We start from the raw sequence: 16,595 nt of genomic DNA, 5'->3' as shown, positions 1-16,595 counted from the left end.
GGCCCCTCGTACGCCAGCCTTTGTTGAGAGCAGCTCTGGGCCTGCTGGGACTCGGCAAGCTGGTGCAGCTTCTTACAAAGGCACAAGGCCATCGCTGGGGAAGTAAGTCTCCAGGGTCCCTGCAAACCTGTCACATTCGGCACAGGAACAGACTGAGCAGCAGGGCTGGAGCACCAGAGTTTGAGCGGAGCAGCTCTCCTCTGGTGGTAGCCTGTTTGTGCCAAAGGAAAGGGGAGAGCTGAATAAACTGAGATGCTGCCAAGACATTTCAGACTGGTCAGTGGGAATTGTCATCTCCAGGGTTTAAGTTTGATGGGGGAATTAAGAGCAAGGGAGGATGTTTCCCTCCTCTTAAAATAATGTGAAAGGAGGTGAAAAAAGGACTCTCTTCTCGTTGGATGTTGGCTATCTGAGCCTGGGTGATTTCCCGTGTAAGTTGGCTCAGTTCTCTGTTTACTCAGGACTTCTGGGTCCAAGAAGCTTTCAGAGCAAAACCAATGATACGGATAGGGATCGTGAGATAGGTCTTGATCTCTTCCCGTTGTGTCTGTAGCATAACACAGTGCAGAAAAACTTGATGCAATCCCTCGGCCGTAATTGGGACTTGCTCTGTGGTCCACCCATTTAACAGCATTGGGAGGGCAAAAATTTTGTGACCACCTCCTATTTGTTCATTTCCCTTCTCCAGGTGAAACCCTGTGCTCGGTCACGGGGACGTGGGCTCAGTTCTCACTCTGTCATTGATGCAACGTGTGTCCATGGTGCACCTCCTCTACTGCAGATTCCCTAGTAAAGTGGAGATAAAGTCCCTCCGTCTTTGGGGAAACCTAGAGATAGGTTTCTTAATCTTCCCAGCTGACTTAGGCTCCCAGGTCCTCTCTTCAAAGCTGATAACGAGGCTTGGGGTTCTTAGGTGTGTTGGTGAACATGACTTAAGTCATTCAGCTCTGCTGAGCGCTGGGAGGCTGAGGATTAGAGGCAGTGCAGGGAGTGTAAAGCACTGTTACTTCCAGGTGGCGTTTCCACCCATGGCCTCTAATCAGTGTGTCTCAAGTCCAAAGAGGGCTGAGATTAGATAAAACCCACATTGTCCTGGCTTCTAGACAAGCTCGTTTTATGGTGCCGTACCCACATCCTTTCTTTTTACGATTGCAAAGCCATGAGGTGATACTTCTGTATGGGGACAGAAGTGCTGTCCTCTTCCAGCTGACCTACTTTCCTGGCCTGTCTCTATTCACGTTTCACTGTAGAGGTGCAGCAGGTGAGTGCTGGACTTTCTCTTCCCACTAAAGAGGGGGAAAAAATCCACTTTGATTTCTAGATCTTTGGGGAAAACATTTGACTTTGTTTCCAAAAACCTCTCTGGATCACTTCTGTACTGCCTTGCCAGGCTAGCAGGAGCCTTGAATGTAATACAGGATCTGGGCACCTGCATGGGAGACCTGTCGGGGGGTGTGTGTGTGTGGTCAGGGCTGTGTTGCACTGGTGGCAGTAAGTGATCAGTATGCTCAGGGCTTCCTCTAGCACTCCTTACTTGTATTATTGCCTGGCTTAGCTTCATAACATTACAGTTCTACTGATAATGTCTTTCATTTTCAGCTTTAATATTAAAAAACTGCCCTGATTTGGCTTCCTTTCAACTGAAATGCTTTGTAGAAGGCAGAAGAGAGGAGGTAAAAGCAGAGATTTGGGGAACAAAAAAAAAAGGGGGGAGAAAAAAAAGTTCCCCACAACCATCCCTCCCCATCCTCTCTCTAAGGTGGAGTGTTGCCTTTTGCAGGTGCATGGACTGAGCAAACAGCAATCTCTTGGCTTTCTGGTCAATGAGTAGCAAGGTACTCTAAATGCACAACCTGTCTTTGTGAGGGTGGTAAGACATCCAGAAGCTACGCTGCCAACTCATTTGCAAAACATATTTGGTTTTGCTGCTGCTGCAGAGTCACAGAGAGATGGGCTATGGATGCTCCCATCCCAATGCCTTCAACCACTGTCCTGGTTCTTTGTGTGTGAGTGTAAAGAATGGTTGGATGAATGGCGTGTGGACATAAAGGGATGATTTTAGAGTATAGGGTCCTATAAAAGGGCACGTGTTTAGCAGGTGTAAGTGGTATGCCAAAGCTGTGCATATGGTTTAAGTTGTAAAGAGGAAAGGATTGGTGCTGTAATACAAATACATTGCTGTTTAGGTTGTACCCCAGAATCTGTGAGTTTACTGAGTAACTAATGAAAATGTGACTTGCCTCTTCCCTGCTTTGCAGCTAAGAAAGCTAAGAGGGAGGTATGACGTCTTATACCACTGGGCTGGATGGAATTCAAAAGATTGCTATTCAGTCTTGTGCTCTCCTACTGACTCAGTAAATTTGGGGCAGATTGTTAGATCTTTGTGCCTCCATACTGGCTACTGATGATAATTATTGCCTTTTCCTTGCTTACTGTATATCTTGTTGATTTAGTCCCCACACTTCTGGGGACCGAGGCAGTCTCTGACACATCCCGGGACTTTGCCTTAAATGAAGGGAGGGGGGGAAGAGAGGGAAGAGGAAAATTTTCATTCTGTGATCTAACGAACTGCCGTAAAAACTGCTGGGGGGGGAGGGGGTGTGTGTGCAGCCCAACTACAAATTCAGTGTGTGGGATTTGGTGCCTTGGTACAATGTGAACCTGAGATGCTGGAAGGAAAATGCTGCAGTTCATCTTAGAGATTAATGCGCTAACGTGGGATCTCTCTGGAGGGCCAAGTTCAGATCTCGACTGCAAGACATCTGGGACCGTTCCCTGTGGCGTGCCGGTGATGGCAGGCTGTCACACCTGACTGTTCGTGCAGCTGCCAGCTCGCTTGCGTGTGTGCCGAGAAGTGGGTGTTTCGGAGACTGGTGGGGCATGGGTCGGGTGGAGTTGGTGCCGCTTCAGAGTTACTGCGCGATCTTGGTCTTCCCCTGCACAAGTGCAGCCGGTTGGGAGTGAGATGGGACTTGCAACCTGTCCTGCTGACGTGTCTGGGAATAGCGAGGCATGGTGCTAGTCGGAGCGAATGTCTGCTGGCAGATGGGCGCGTGGGGGTGGGAGTGGAATAGCAAGAGAGAAGGAGTGATAGGAGAGTAATGAGGTGCCTTGGCAGAGTTGTGAAATCAAGGAATCTTTACTGCTCATATTCTAACTGCTGTCACATGTAACTGGTGCTTCTGTCACCAGTCCTTCCATGGAGTCTCTTCTGCCTGAAGTACATAAGAACAAGCCCTGTTGGGTTTTGCTGCCTCCTGCCTAGGCTGGGAGGGGCGAGCAGAGCAACGGGACTTTTGTTGTTTCAAAGCCACAAATCCCGGATGAGAACACTTCTGAGGAGGATATATGGTCTTGGCCTCCAGCGCTGAGGGTTTGCAGCATCAGACTAACATTTCCAGGAAAATCAACATGAAGAATGAAGCATTCCATGGGGAGGGAGCTTGTGACTCTATTTGTGCTGTGTGGCCAGGTACTTCCTAGCTTCGACACTGGCTTGGCAAGCTGATACTGTCTGTGGCTTTGGAGAAGTTATTTAAAGGGTAAACTGAGGCAGGAGGATTGATAAAATTCAAATTGTATTGAAAGGCTGACGCAACACCTGGGATGTGAAGTGCTGAGAAAACTTCAGTGCTGTCACTGTCTGACTATCCTTTCCCATCTGCTTTCCAATTGCCACGGTTTTGTTGTATTTACTTTGCTTTTGGTTATGGATGGTTGCAAGCCTCTGCGGTTGTCTCTGAGTGCCAGTTTTGTTAACAGGCTGGGTGACAGGGTCATGGCAAGATAAGATCGGAGGCAGCTTGTGCTCTTTAAAACCTTGAAATGCCACTTGTAACTTTGCAGAGTTCCAGAATTGCTCTTTGGATAAAGGCATTGCCTGGCAGGCTCTGCCCTCGGCACGTTAACTGTCTGCTCTCGGCACTGCTCCGCCTGTGGCAGCCACAGATCTGTGCTCTGGATCTCTTGATAAGTACAATGCCAAGGCAGGAACCTGGGCTTGCTTAGCTGAATTCAAAGTAACGTGGAGTGATTCTGACTATGAGGGACAGTTGCTTGGCTTAAAATGTCCCCTGGAACATAAATAATTTTGTTGTTCTTATGAACAGCACCAAGGGGGTTTGTAACCTTTCTTAACCAACACACTTTGGGCAAATTGCAGCAGCTTTGCGTGCATGTTGACTCACAGGCAGATGTATACTCACTCAAATATGGTGCTTGTTTGTGAGATTTTTTTTATTTTTTTATTTTAAGATGCTGCATCTTTAACAAGCCCTTGATAGATGAGAATTTGATGCTTGCAGTGACAAACAGTCTCTTCCTTCCTGCCCGTATGCAACATCATGCTTTCAGTTTCCCCAGCATTATTATGGGAGGATATTGATTTTAAATCTGTTCGGGGACGCTGTAATTGTATATTAGATATTTTGTGTTGGTTTGTAGGGCTGCAGTAATGCAAAAGGCTTGAGTGTTTCCGTACAATCTAGAGGGGGAAGATTGCTAAGGACCTTGAGGTTTTGAAGGGGGGGGGGGGGAGAGAGAGAGAGATACTGTGGTAGGAAGATTCAGAGATCTGTTGTGCTTTTTTTTTGTGTTGTTTTTTTCCTCCCCTTTCTCTCCCCCAGTTGCTTTGCATCAGGGCATGAAAGGAGTGGAAACACCAGGGGGACAAAAGGCAACAGAACAAATGATGAAACTCAGTAAGGAAATCAACTGGATTCAGAATTTATAGCTTTAAAATGTTGCATTGATCAGTGTGTGAATAGTCATTATGTGCTTTTGGACTGCGTGATTAGGAAAGCAGATCAAGGCTCTCAAGATGATGATTTTTCTTACTTTCATTTTTTTTCCTCTGCTTGTAATATATGTGTGTGTGTCTCTGTGTGTGTGAGACAGAGAGAAGCAAAATACCAAAGTCTCTCTGGTTGCTTCTACAAAGAGGAAAGTACAACCTTATCTGATACTCAGGTTTCTCATCTCTCTTCTAGATGAAATTTTAGGTAAGAGAAGAGTATGTTCTCCCAACAGCAGCAGTGAGTGTCCTTTAGAAAGCAAGAAAGCCAGAAGTGAGTCCCCAAAGGGTAAGTGCTGCTTCTCCCTCCCCCATCCCCTTCCCCTTTCTTCTCCTTTCTTAAAAGTGGAACTTAATTGAAATTAAGGAGGGAGGGAAGGGAGGGCTGCAAGAGGCTGTGGTGTGGGAGCTGTAAGTATCCAGCACCGAGGGTGCATGAAGGAGGCTACCAGTGCACTGTGCTTTCTTTATCTAATCGGAGGGAAGCTTGCAGTGCAAGAAAGGGATTGCCGCTTAATTAGAGTAATTGTTTTATGATTAAAAAAGCAAGCTGCAGCTTCTGAGGTGGATTTTAGGGTGTTACTTTTCAGGCAGAATGTCTTGGTTACGTTTAATATAAAAGATAGACACAGGCTTACCATGCTGGCATCTGTTCCTTTAAAGGGAAAAAAAGAAGCCTAGCAGGGAGAATAGGGCTGCCTAGTTCTTTCTTATGCATTTATGGCACTGTTCCTATAGAGATGGAATCTGCGGAAGGTTTCTCTTTTTAGGGATTTTTTTTTTTTTAATCTCCTGATTTGTCTTACGGTTCTTTCCTATGAACGTGATTTTTAAACTTTCTTTACAACTGGCAAAGTGAAGTGGGTAATGGAGCCTGCAGTTAATGAGTTTGTCTCGTGGTTGCCTAAATGAGGTTTTGCAGGCCGTTCACCTAAAGGCTTTGTTGTTAAGTTCAAACTAATTAGCTGTCAGTAATACCCATCTGGCTCACTGTGCTTAACCTGCACTCTTTGGCCACTAAAAAAACCCCAAAAAACAGACTAGCTCTCTGAAGGTAGATCCTGTTTCACGGGTTTGGAGTCCAGCAGCTGAGACTCTTCAAGGTGTATATCCTCAATAACCAATCCAGGGAATCTCAAAGGGCACTTCTTGCAGCAGTTTGTCCTGAAGCCTTCTTAAACTACGTACCTTATATTATGCTAGATAAAGGTACATTGTAGGACCTGTACTGCATCCTAATTTCACATAATATTCCTGTATGTTGTCTCTTCTTGACTCCTTGTCCCCAAATTATGATCTGAAAGGCAGCATACTCTGAGAGGATGTTGAATGCTAGTGTCACTTAATACAATATTCCTAACACTACCTAAGAACATACTAAATCTTGTCTTTCATGTAACCCTCTCCTGCCTGTTAACTCTTTAATATAAGTAAGAGCGCCTTAGCTTTTTACTGGGCTTTTCTGAAAGGTGTAAAGAGGAACCCTATATACTGCTACTCCTTACCTCTTTTCCTTGATTTTTTTTCATCTGCCCTATTCCTGTTATCCTTGAAATGTTTCTAGTAGATGTGCAGGTAAGGTCCAGCAGGATGCTTCTATAGATTCTGAAACACATTTGTTATATAGGGGCATGAGACTCCTGTAACACACTTGATACACCTGCTGTCATCTTTGCTGTTTCTGCTGAGTCTGTATCCTTTGTAATTCCAAGACAGTGCATGCTGAGGAACTGAATCCAGGTAACGGCAACCTATGTGGCCTGGCTGAGAATGGGCTAAACTTTAATCAAGCCATCTATTGCATTTGGATTCATCCTAATAAAGTGGCAGGACTTGCACGAATTGATGTTTGTGCCATGGGAGCAGCAGGGTCAAATGATCCCATTCCGTTTCTTTCCTCTGGCCTTCCCACCATTTTTATTTACTTGAGTGGGTTGAGTGCAGTGTGAGGCAGATAAGCAGCCCCTGACTTTGCAGTATGCACTCGGGACCTAAATCCTGCTCCTTAACTCTGAATGACTCAGGGATTCCCCCAACTCATTAAGAGAGGGGCTCCTAGGAAGCCCTGAAAAAAAGCAAACTTTCGTTTTCTACTCCCACTTTTTTCTCAGAAAGCCTTCCCTGCCCTTTAAAAGAGTGTTAGACCGAATGGAAATTCTGAGCTGGGCCTTTTACTAATCTCCCGTGTTACCTGTTTTTTATTATATTAGATCATTGGGGAACCCCTGTTCTCTCCAACACTGTGGTAGGCGTTTTAAGCCTAGGCTGTGCTAATGCTAGAATAGCATCCGAATAGTGAGGGGCTGAATAGGGGCAGAAACTTTTGTGGTTTTGGGGCCTTTATCTACCCACCCCCTGCTATGAAAAGGGGGTCAAAGGAGGAGCTATAGCCAGTGTTTCTGTGTCTTAAGCCCCAAACAGCGAGAGCACCTTGCAGCTGAGAACCCCCAGGAGACTTCCCATCCTGCTGGCAGTCAGGCAGCGTTCCAGTGGCACGGATACCACGGAGGGCCGGGAGGGAAACGATCCCTGTGTTCCCAGCTCTGTACTAAGGAGCTGGCGGGAAACAGAAGGATCCGTGTTGCGTGACAAGCCATTTTCAAAGAGGAGGGACCCTAGTGGCTAGTTACCTGGAATTTGGGAACTACTGCTGTGGAGTAGTGCTGTAAAGTGTGAGATTGTGCTAGAGCCCCAAGCTTGGCTGGGACCCAGATACTGTGAGTACAGTTTGTGATTCAGGAGCGGGAAGGGAAACAAGGACGGATTGGAGTTTTGTAGCCTGTGCAGCCCCACGCTGTCCTCTGGTAGGAGCCAGGTCTGCAGTGTCTCCCTGGGAGGCACCCTTCCTTTTTCTCCGGCCTGGTGGTGTGCCTCGTGTGGGTGCTGGTCCTCCGCCTTTTGCACTCTCCTGTGGTGATGTACAGCTCGGGGTGGGGACTCTCCCCCTCCCCATTGCATGCTGTCCCTGGACGCAGCTCTTGCTCAGGGCACAGCTGCATTGTCTCTGAAACAGCCTTTTGAAGATGAGAAGTGACCCCGTGCCCACGGCACATCTCGTGCTGCTGTGGCTGCGCCTGACAAGGCAAGGAGAACAGAGGCAGCCAAGTAAATCACTCCTTCACTCTGACTGAGTGAAAAAACACCTGTAGGGCTGGAAACCCTTCCAGCGGGGAAGCAGTAACCTTCCCTTCCCCCCTCCCCAACGCGCGCAGTGTGCGCACCAGAGATCAAAAGAGAGCCCTATCTCAGTGGAAACAGGGCCGCGCCAGCACTGCTGTCAAACAGAGCAGAACGTTCTCGCGTCTAATATGGAAATGCGAGCATATCAGAGGCTCGGAGCGAGGGCTGTGCTGGCAGGTCACGGAGGAAGCTTTCTCCCCGGGAGACAATTCCCCAAGTAAAACCCTCACTCCTGCGGCAACAGCATGTCTGGAGATCTGCTTCTCCGATACCTTGAGACATGAAATAAAACTGAACGATTGCAAAAAGAGAAAATCACTAAGAGTATTTTGGTTCCTATTTGAACTGCTGAAAAATAAATCTGGTAGAAGCCTCATCATTTGGGAAGATTTGAAACTGGACTGGACTAAGTGCTGGAAAACACACGTAGGGAACAATATCGCACTCGCCCCCTGGGGTGGGCTGATGAGCTCATATGCCGCTCCTTCTGCCATTCTCTTTTCTTTGCTACTGTAGATCATTTAAAACAAAACAAAATCTTATTGCAGCTTTGGTTAATGAAGTAGACCAGAACCGGAGCTGGACTACAGCGGAGCGATTCCAATCCAGCCTCTGTCAATTTGTTCCTCTTCTTTGGGGGGGATATCCATACGGTGATTGGCTTGGCAGCTGTCCAATTAGGCCAAATGAAGAAACAATATTGGGCCCCTTTCTCGCTAACAACTTCACTGCCCCCCAAACCCATACTGCTGAATATGGGGGGAGTGGGCACGGGCCCTCTCTGCCCTGGCAAGTGACAGCTCGGGCAGCAAAGACCCCTAAAGCCGCTGACCTGGCTTTGAACCTGGGGTGAGATGCTTTTGCAGCAGGCTCCTTAAGCTTTTACTGTGGTTCAGTAAAGGGAGCCTCGGCCTGTTGTAGGTTTGTTGTAGCAAAGGAGAGGAGACAGACAGGCTGGGTGCTTCTGTCTTGTCTGGGATTGCTTGGGGAGGACGAGCCTTGGTGAAAAGGTTGTGCAGCAATGACATGTCCTTCAGACCGAGCAGAAAACCCGTGTCCTCCGAGAGCCTGAATTCTCTGTGGGTGCTACTGTCGGGACCCTGCAAGTGTTGGTGGAGGGTGGGAGAGGTGGGCTCCCCTTGGCTTGGGCGAACAGGGGGGCGTGCTGGAGACCGTGAAGGCCCAACAGATGCCCGCCTCGGCTGTGCCTTCCCAGTGACCGTGCCAGAGTCCATTTCACACCTGGCGGCTGGAAGAGATTTGGCAAGATCAGTCTCCCGCATTACCCCCTGGTAATGACAAAAGCAGACAGCAAAGCTTCAGCAAAGCTGGAATTATCGCTGGCTGAGTCATGTGAAATCTTCCAAGTTTTAAGTGTGGAAATCCAGCCTTTCCCTGGACTACTCCTTCCTCTTAGCCTCCCCTTGCCACCCCCATTCTCCCTCCTCTCCTTGCACCTGAAATCTGCTCTGCGGCTGATCGGATAGAGTTTATGGTAATTAAGTGTTATTAAATCCCTTCCCCCCTCCCTTTTTTCTCTAATGACACAGCTGTGGGGGGAAAAAAAAAATATATCCGTGTTTTTCTAAATCAGGTCTGTGGCATGCGGCTTTGCTCCTTAGACCTTTGGTTAAGAGCATCAGAAGGGAACTGAAACAGTTGGTGCATTTCTGTGTTCCTGGGGGAGGTGGCAGGAGCGGCAAGAGAGCGGAGGAGGATGTGGGAGTCTGGCCTGCAGAGTGACTGGGAGGAAAGGGGACCTGGAAGGGAATTCTGCCCCCCAGCCCCCCGCTCCTTCCACTGGTGTCTTGCAGGCTTGGGTACCGGAGGCGGGGAGTGGGAGGGAGCAGGCATGGTATGGCTGTCTTCTTGTGCAGCCTCCCTCTTTCGGGTCTGGTTTCTAAGCGTGATGCACACAGTACAGGGTGGGGACCCAGCTCCTGACAATAGCTACCTTGAAGCAGGCCACGAACCTGTGATTTACACAGGAAGCCTGTGGTCCCTGAGATGCAGATGCCTGTCACTGGGGTAGAGATCAGTGGTTGCAGATAGGGCCACAAATTGTTATGCTGATTGAGAATCCTTGCTGAGCTGGATGGCTGACCTGAGTTGGAGGGGACTGAAGTCATTTCCCTTTTGTAGAGGAAGAGTGCCTTGGGAGACGGTGATGCAACCCTTTTTTTACTGAAACTTTGTGCAGCTCAGGCTGTTATTATTATTAGCCCCTCCTATGTTTTGGGGAGGAGGTGGCTTCATTACGGCACGTGAGGGTTGCATCCCCAAAATCTGAGCCCCTGTATGCTTGGTTGTGTAATGAGTTTGGTGGCAGACAGCACTTGCCACTAATGGCCTCTCATTCTGGCCAAGGCAGAAGTGAACGACTCCCTAAGCTGCTGTGGCAGGGCCACGTTTTACAGGTACTCTGTCTCTTGGACTGTATTTGTTTGCCACAGGCTCTTTGCTGATAGCTAGCTTAGGGGCCTTTCTCTCACCTGAGAGAGATCCACAGCTCTTTTCCCAGCAAGATGTCAGTGCCTGCATATTCATCACAGTGCTGACTCTGGTGTAAAGTAAGTGGCCTGTGCTCAGAGCCACCACCTTGAATTTGGAGCCAGTCTAGCAGCAGCATCACCTGCCACGATCCCTGAGGGACTCTGTCTGTGAAACGAGGTGGATGAAGGAGCACGAATCTGGGGCACACGGTAGGGTGGTCTTGTCATTCACTGAACGCAGCGGTGGTCTTGTGACTGCAGCATGGGGGGAGCCCTTCCTGCTCCCTCCCTTCCCTCTGCCTGTTTAGATTGTTACCGGGAGTTCCTCTCTGAGTAATGAAAAGGTTTTGCCTGTGGGGAAGATCCAAGATAAAATAGTGTTAGAGCAGCCACCGCCAAGGTGGAGAACGGTAATTACTTTGAGTTCTGCTTACAGTAAACAGAAAGCCTCTGTGGCTTTATCTCCCTGATTGTTAGACTGGGATCCCTACTGCCCAGGGAGCAGGCAGGGCCTTCCTCAAAGCGCCTCCTTGGCTGTGCAGTCATTCCGGGAAGATGGAGAGGTAGGCACGCTGGGTATAATTTTAATGGCCTCAGGGTGCTTAGCCATACGTACAGATCTGAAACAACCCGCTTTTGTGACTTGCCTCCAAGAGCTGGGCAGGTGGACTGTCATCACTGTCTGTTGTGCGGTTGTCAGCATCACCTACACTGGATGCTTGAACATCTCTCGCGTTATTGTGTCCTTGTGGGTGTTCAGAAAGGTGGGGGAAAGAGGTGCATGTCGGATCAGGTATTAGTTGAAAAAAAGAACTCAACGTCCCCTAAGATGAAAGGGTGAGAACTCAGTGAACTCTTTCATCCTGCCTGTCTTCTCTGCCACCTTGGGGGTAGAGAGCTTGCTAGTAATTTTGTATTATTATAAGGTAATGCTTGTTGCTTTGGCGGGGGGAAGTCGTTCATAAGTTTTGTGGGTGCTGTGGCAACTGAAGCTGTAGGCTTTTCTGTATATAAGTGTGCCCATGTTTGGAGGTTTAGCAAGGTATAGGTGTGTCTTGACCACATATGATGGTACATCTCGGAGCACAAGGACAGCTGCATTTGACAGTTTGGTACATCTTGTTCAGTGGGTACATTACGGAGTTGTGGGAAATTGTGCTAATATCCTTCTATCCCCCTTTCTCTTTCTTTTCCACAGTCCCTATACTTATGTGATTTTCCACTGTATTTCTCTCTGGAAAAAAGACCAAATCTTTCTGCTTTTCAGAAAACTCCCACACGCCTCTGCTTGAGGACTCGGTGACTCAGATGACCCCAGAGGAGCACTATAGACGCATGATGTCAGCACTGAATGAACACGGCACGTTTGAAGAGCAGCAGCAACAACGTCTCTACCAGCTGGCCAACAGTATGGCAGTGCCCAGCCACGGAGGTACAGGCTCTTACGAACGGGAGAAGGGGCTCGCTTTACCGTTTGGTATAAGTCTTGTAAGATGTCCCTAACCCCTGTGTGCATGTGAGGAGGATTTATGGGCTGCAACGTTGCATGTTTATCATGCAGTGAATACAGGTGGTGCTAGAGAGTATCCTACAGACTGTTTCTCCCACCATCTCTCTGGGGGCATCTACCCTCAGGCATCTATAAATGCTAATACCTTCTGTAGCTAGCTGTGGGGGCTACGCATTTGTTTACTGGGATGGATGAGCTGCAACATCGCTATTGTGTATTTTTGCAGTGGCGGTGGGGGGTGTGTGTCCTTTTCTTCCTTTGTTTCAAGAGTTTGTGTCAACCTGGATATTCAGAATCTGTGGTGTAAGTCTTGTTTGGGTCATAATGTGGAGCAAGGGGAATGAGTGTTGGCATAAAGCAGGGGGGGTGTGAGATGTAGGCAGTGCCAGATACTCCTGCCGTTTAGTGATGGGATCTGAAACAGCAAGATGATGTTGCAGGATTTAGTTAAGCATTGATAGTGGTAGGTTTAGAAAGTTTGTGCAATAGTTGCTACCCACAGACATAGCGTAAATTGGTGTTAAAGACCTTTCACCTTAATGAGAATTAGATGTCATGATTTTATGGACAATTAAAATATGCAGATGAAGCTAAGTTGCAGTGAAGACAGCTTAGCAGGCAAACGCTGAAGACCGTGGGACAAGTTCATCCATGGTACCATGTATTAAAAACAATTATGTTTACATCACCGAGGATTGATCTGGTCCTTCACTAGCCAAAGCCGGATCTGCTGTGGAAAAGTGAGGGGAAGGGTTGCTGAAAGGAAGAGAACTTCTTCCATACCCAGTGTATGCTCACTTGGTGAGGGCTTCCTCAGAGCATTGCCGTAAGGACCCTGTAGGTCACAGCTTCCAGCACTAAGAAATTGTCCCCAGATCTTCCCAGGATGGCATGGTCCTCTGAGGTTGAGCTGGGCACTAGCGGTAGCTGAGGGACCCCCCGGCCCTTCTTTATTTAAGGCCTGTTGTGTGCACTGTGGATTGTGCCTCTGTACCTGCCTGTCTGCTGTTTCTAGGCTTTAGCAGCACAGGAGTATTTCTGCACCAATATCTATGTTCAAGTGAAGATGCTGCCTTCTGCCCTTTAAAAGGAGGCTGGCGCTTGTACAGTTACGTTAATACAAGGAGGGGAAAATCCAAAATCTGGTCGTGAAGCAGCCTCCTCATTAACAGGTACCATTGTCCAACGTTGCTGCCTTGTCCTGGGGCTGGATTGATGTCCTGAGGGGATAAGGGTCCTGCAGTACCAGGATCTAATGGGTCCCGCATGAACTGAAGGATTGCTGGTAGGTTTTGCCTGGGTTGTGGAGGCAGCTGGCTAAATCCAGCTCGGCTGCAGCATCCTGCACTGTGCCTAAAGGGGGCACTAGGCAGTTACAGGTTCTACCCTGGGAGCCGCTTGGCAGAGCGCAGGAGCCACGAGCATCCCTCCACAGGCTAAAGGCTCCTCAGCCCACAGGGACGCTTCACCTTCCCTCGGGCGAGCAAAGCCTGCTGGCGCTGGCTCGTCTTGGTCCAGCGTAAAGCCGTGCATTGTACCCGGGTCCTCTGACGCAGGAGTGGGGGGTGAGGGAAGTAACTCGGCAGTCTGGATCCGGCAAAGCCAGGGAGACGGAAGAGGTGACGCTGTTCCAGTCTTGGAAGCAGAGGGTTGAAGCGTCACTGAAGAGCAGTGCTCTGCAAGAATCTGTAGCCCCTGTGCTGCTTCCTATCCAAGGCGCGGAGGGCTGACACGTACCTGCCTGGGTGATCCACGGAAGGGGCGCAAGCAACATAGGTGAAGCATCCAGCAAGAGCTGGAGAAGGATCTCCGGTCTAGGGTGTAAATCCCCAGGGCTCCTTGTTAGGTTAAGGAAGAAGCTGGCGTCTTTGCCACTCTTTGATTTGATTGGCTTCTCTGGGGGCAAGAAGGCGATTCCTTTCGCTGTGGAGTAAAGATTTGCTTATCAGCAAAAGGCATGGCATAAACCTGTGCTGAGGCACACTGTAGCGAACGTGGCATATGCTTCTGTGTGTGGTGTTCAGCATCGCAGACATGTACAGAGATGCAGAGCTCTTGCAAGCATGATACGTAGGTACAGGGCAAGGCCACGCACCAGAGGGCTGGAGTTTCCACACCACACGTGCAATGAACACAAGCACAGTATGCGAGAGGACAGTACGTAACATGCATCATGCACAAAAGAAAAACACATGCAGACATGGAAATGCCGAATAGTCAGCCATGACGTGCAGGTCTGCGTAGACCATGTTGAATACAACAGAGCACGTACTCGGCACAAAACGTGTTATGTGTACCGGTATTGCAACAGACGGTCGTGATAGATCACTTAACCTGGGCACCGGATGGCTGCTGGACATGGGGAACGTGTACGTCCAGGCAGAGTGCGTGCTGCAGAACAGCTGGTATCACCCCCTTCTCCCCCCGTGTAATGAGTAAAGTAGCTCATTACATTAAAAGCCTGACGTATTTTTTTATGATTATGATTAAATTGTCTCATCAGCATTTGTTAGGTTGAGGGGTCACACTGAGGTTTTGGGGTGGGCAGGGGGAGGAAAGGAGTCTGCACAGACAGACTCTCTCGTGTAACATTGACAAGACAAAACTTTGTGTATTTTGGATTGTCTCCACACCACAGGGCTCTGGTTGGGCTATAAATTATTAGTGCCAGTACAAAGCGCAGTTTATCTGCGGGCTCACATGGAGGCACCAATAACATTAATAATTTAAAAAATGTTAATAATTTAGAAATCTTTTTTTTTTAATTGCTTTTCAACCCCCCTCCTCCACCCCCATTCTCCCAGTGGCATTCATCCCACATTCTGAATTCAGTCTGTCTCCGTGCCTGGAACCTCCATCCGCCAGCGTCCCGCTGTCAATCAATCTGATTTCCCAACTGTCAGAGTGCAGGATTGTAAATAACAGATCCTCGGCGGGGGGGCAGGGGCGCAGGGGGAGGAAGGAGGGGAGCGAGAGAGGAGAGGAGAGGGTGCGCGTGCGGGGGGTTGTTGCGGTCACTCAGGATCAATGCGGCTTCTGGAATTGGCTGCATGCCAGACTTCTAAATTACAGGCACTGTGGCAATAAGGAGTGACCTGGGTTTTTCAGATAATTAATTTATAAACATTGAAGGTGCATGGTCCCTGGCTTGGAGAATTCTCTAGGCTTTTTATGTGATCTGATGGGGTTTGTTGTTTCACTATTTCTTACATACTTCTGCAGTTCAAAATTGTACGTCATTTTAATGTTTGTCCCCTCAGTTGGGGGCGTGGGGACGGAGATTGTGCGTGCATGAATGTGGCTGGAAACGTTCAGGTATCAATGTCCTTCTTAGTGCCAGCAAAAATAGCAGCTGTGTAAGCGTTTCCACCCCATCTTGCAGTCCCGCCGTGGGGCTTCAGCCCTGACCATCACCAAAATACCTGATGAAGTGATTGGTGAAGCTCGAGCTGGGCTGGGCACATCTTGGGGCTAACAGGAATATGGGTGACTGGGATTTCCAGAACCAAAAGAAAACGGCGTGGTGATATAAAGGAAGGCAAGGAGATGGAAAGTGTGTCGTTACCAGGGTCATGCAACACTCTTATATTAACCTAGCTTTCTGAATCGGTTGTGGGGAGAGGACTAATACGCTGCTGGACGTGGACTGCTTTGAAATCTCAATATGCGAGTTGATCCTGACCAGGGTGTGTTCATTAAGATAAATCTTCCTCTCCTCCTCTCCCCAGCTGTATTTTGGTTTCCTTTTGCAGAGCGGTACACAGCGAGTGTATGAAGGAGGTTTCCTCTAAGTGTGCATCTGTGTGTGTGCGTTTCCTGTGTATCGTGTGAACGGCAGCAGAGGTTTTGTTGTGGGATACAAGCAAGTTGTGTATAGGGTGTTTTCAAATAGGTATAGGAACTAAGGGACTCCTGATGCTTAACTGTGAGAGAGTAGCACTCTGGAAAAAAGCCTCTGTCGGTGCAACTGGTAGGGGTGTCCTTGTCGCTAGACCTTCTTGTAGGTCTGTCCAGCTGCGTTGTTCCCTGAGAAGGCAAGTGCAATAGCAAGCCAGCTGTACTTGCAGCGCCTGCTCTTCCCTGGAGTACGCTGTGATCCGCACTAATGTGTGCTTGTGGCGTGTCTGGCCGTGCCTGCATTGTCCATCACACGGCACTTGTGTGGGCAGCTTGTCTACGCTGACACCCACCCTGGAAAGACTATACATGCGTATAACCTGTCATTGCACAGTCCGCCTGTGTAATAGGTGGAGGGTTCTGCAGTGGTGACACGGCAGTGCAGGTTTAACGAGGGGTGCATTTCTTTCTGACCTGCAGCCGATGGTCTGATCAAAGTGTTGTGCCTAAGGCTGGAAGGGGCAGCCCCTTCCTGTACCCCATCCTCATCTGCTCTGTGGCCCAGCCCTTTACTTTCCTACAGCAGAGCTGTGCTGGACAGGTACAGAGCTGCCCTAGGTAGGTACAGAGCTGCCGGGGCTGGCCGTCACCCCTTGCCCAGGTGAGGGCCGCAGCATCCCCCAGGCTCTGGGCAGCTGGCTGGGGGGGGTTCACCACGCTTTTAGGAAAACAGCCCGTGGCGCTCTGAAGCGCTGCGGCCCCACTGCTGGGCTGTACCTGGTAG

The 16,595-nt window shown here is 48.9% G+C and overlaps 1 protein-coding gene across 1 annotated transcript in view; it reads left to right on the top strand.

The window, feature by feature from the left end:
• The window catches only part of SAMD11 (sterile alpha motif domain containing 11), a 127,111-nt gene that overhangs the window by 82,339 nt on the left and 28,177 nt on the right, over positions 1–16,595 (top strand). The window contains exons 5-6 of the mRNA XM_009325269.1: positions 4,989–5,081; positions 11,732–11,896. Coding sequence (XP_009323544.1) covers positions 4,989–5,081; positions 11,732–11,896 — 258 coding nt within the window. The remainder of the gene's footprint in view (positions 1–4,988; positions 5,082–11,731; positions 11,897–16,595) is intronic.

The sequence above is a fragment of the Pygoscelis adeliae genome, unplaced genomic scaffold (genome assembly GCF_000699105.1).
Source record: "Pygoscelis adeliae isolate BGI_AS28 unplaced genomic scaffold, ASM69910v1 Scaffold36, whole genome shotgun sequence".
Classification (NCBI taxonomy): Eukaryota; Metazoa; Chordata; class Aves; order Sphenisciformes; family Spheniscidae; genus Pygoscelis; species Pygoscelis adeliae.
This window is presented reverse-complemented; position numbering and strand designations above follow the sequence as displayed.